This window comes from Colobus angolensis, unplaced genomic scaffold, assembly GCF_000951035.1.
Source record: "Colobus angolensis palliatus isolate OR3802 unplaced genomic scaffold, Cang.pa_1.0 Scaffold110, whole genome shotgun sequence".
NCBI lineage: Eukaryota > Metazoa > Chordata > Mammalia > Primates > Cercopithecidae > Colobus > Colobus angolensis.
In genome coordinates this window covers 635,962-638,579 of record NW_012112031.1, presented here as the reverse complement: position 1 = coordinate 638,579, position 2,618 = coordinate 635,962, and the positions used below count along the sequence as shown (strand labels likewise).

Sequence of the window (2,618 nt, the reverse complement as noted above, 5' to 3'; positions counted from 1 at the left end):
CCACCACAGTGTCCCAAAGTGCTGGGATTACAGGCATGAGCCACCGCGCCCAGCCAGCCATAGTCTCTTAAACAAAAACAAATACTGAATTTGTTTTTATTCAAATTGCACTTATTGACACACACAACGTCAGTGGCACGAGTTTGATTCATATTTCTAAACTTAATTCCAGATCTTCCTAGGTTTGAAAGATGCTCACGTATGAAGGAAATCATTGTATCATTCCAGGGATATCATTTTGGAAGTGTCTTCTCAGTGCCTCGAGGTTAGGCTGAGCCCCATGTCCGGCATTCAGTCTGCGTCAATGGCCTGTTTGTGGTGCCCTGTCCTTGCCCTCCAAGCCAGGGGCTGTTTCTCGTTCAGAGCCTCTCGCTCAGCCCTGGTTTCACTGGTAAATCAGTTCTGGCTTCTCTCTGGTCTCAGCAGCCAGCAGCCTTCCCGAGACCACACTGTCCCTGTCTCTCTGGTCTCAGCAGCCAGCAGCCCTCCCGAGACCGCACCATCCCTTAATGGGAGTTTGCCTTTCTTTGCCTCTGAGGATATTTAAATGTGGCCAGGCTGGGCCGAAACACCTTTGAACTTGAAGGAACTGTGCGTTGGTTCATAAGCTTCATAGCATCACAAAACTCTGACCAGTATTTTTTACTGAATTCTGAGTACTTCTGAGCTTTTGTATGATTCCGTGGTTACAGCTTCCAGTCTCATTAAACGGACGTGTTCTAGGTATGTGAACACACGTACATGCACACACACACGCTCACACATTCACACACACTCATACTCACACATACCTACACTCACACGGGGACACACACACACCTACACTCACACACGCACACCTACACTCGCACACACACACCTACACTCACACACCCCCCCCACGCTCACACACATGCACACTTGCACCCTCACACACGCTTGCACACACAGACTCGCACACACTCACACTCGCTCTGCAGGGTCCAGGCTGTTGGAGTGTCTGGTCTGCACATCCTGTGGGGCCATCTCTGGGGATGTCCTGCTCCCTCTTTGACTGTGTGCCCTGGGGTCTCAGTCCTATCTCACTTGTTTCTCTCCTGCTGAAGAGTTTGGATGAAGGCTCTTCCACAGAGCAGTGCCAGGTACCTCCCCTGCCATCACCAAAGGGAGCTGCCTCCACCTGGCCCGTCTTTGGACTCACACTGGGGCAGTGGCTTGAACTGCTGGTCATTTTGTGGATTGAGTCACATAAGGGCGAGTGTTCTCCTGACAGGCTCGGGTGAAAATGGGTAACCCAGGCCACGCGTGGGGGTTCACGCCTGTAATCCCAGCACTTCGGGAGGCCAAGGCGGGTGGATCACGAAGTCAGGAGTTCAAGACCAGTCTGGCGAACACGGTGAAAACCCCATCTCTACTAAAAATAAAAAATTAGCCAGGCACAGTGGCAGGCACCTGTAATTCCAGCTACTCGAGAGGCTGAGGCAGGAGAAACGCTTGAACCCGGGAGGCGGAGCTTGCAGTGAGCCGAGATCGCGCCACTGCACTCCAGCCTGGGCGACAGAGCGAGACTCTGTCTCCAAAATAAAAAAAAGCAGAAATGGGTAACCCAGCAACCCGAGGTCCTGCAAGCATATTGGGGTTTTAAGAATCACCTGCTGAGTGAAGGAGGCCTGCCAAATGCTGCCAGTGTTTTGAGGCATCTAGGGGGCAGTACGGGTGGGGGAACTGGGGCCTCGAGGCTGTATACCCTCGAGCTGCCCGTCTGACCGGGTGGCAGCCTCTGCCATAGCCTTGATGATGAGTTTGCCCCCCAGGCCGGCCTGGCCAAAAGTCCCCCTGCTGCCGACAGGCTGGCTGCTGGCTGCCTTCGGTGCCCTGGGCTGAGCTCAGCTGTGTGACCCGTCTCCACAGGACCATCGAGCTCACCAAGGACCTGGCATTCGGCGTCCCCCTACCTCCTGGTCTCGTGGGAATAACTGGCTTCCAGAGTGCTGGGGACCTCCCTTCCCAGAGCTTTACACGGCCTGGGAAATGTGCAGCCATGGGCGCTGCTGAAAATTCCTTTTCCAAGGAGACCGCTGTCGACACACCTGGCAAAAGACAGACCCTGTTAGCAGTTGTTTGAGGAATCCTCGGCCACCAGGGAGCACAGCACTCTTTGCAGGGAGACTTACAGCCCTTTCTCTCTTAGACCAGGGGCCCTGGCTGGTTTGGCTCCCTTGCCCAGACGGCCTGAGGGCTGTGCAGGGCCTGGAGCAGACACGGGAGCAGCCAGAGGTGGCTGGCGGGCGGCGTCAGCCTGGTGCTGGGCGGTGGGGGTGAGGGCCCTTTTCTCCTCCAGCCTCGAATCCTCTTCTCTGTTTTCCTCCTTCCCTCCTGTGCGTCCTCCTCCCATTCTGACTTCTCCCCATCCTTTCCTTTCTTCCGCTTCTGCTTCCCTCCTTCTTCATCCTGTTCCTCTCTTAACTCTCTTCCTTTGTCCCTTTCAAAAAAATGGATTTGAGGCAGAATCTGTTTGTATAAAAATGAAACATTTGGAGATTGTATGTTTCAACCAGAAGAGGGGATACCTCGTCACCCGCAGAGCGGCTTTGCTGTTCTTTCTTATGTGTTTTGTTTAATTTTTTTTTTTTTTTTTT

General features: G+C 53.6%; 1 protein-coding gene across 1 annotated transcript in view; it reads left to right on the top strand.

Moving 5' to 3' along the window:
* Positions 1 to 2,618, top strand: part of NXN (nucleoredoxin) — a 59,858-nt gene that overhangs the window by 46,809 nt on the left and 10,431 nt on the right. Inside the window, exons 8-9 of the mRNA XM_011956223.1 lie at positions 1,891 to 1,967; positions 2,207 to 2,297. Coding sequence (XP_011811613.1) covers positions 1,891 to 1,967; positions 2,207 to 2,297 — 168 coding nt within the window. The remainder of the gene's footprint in view (positions 1 to 1,890; positions 1,968 to 2,206; positions 2,298 to 2,618) is intronic.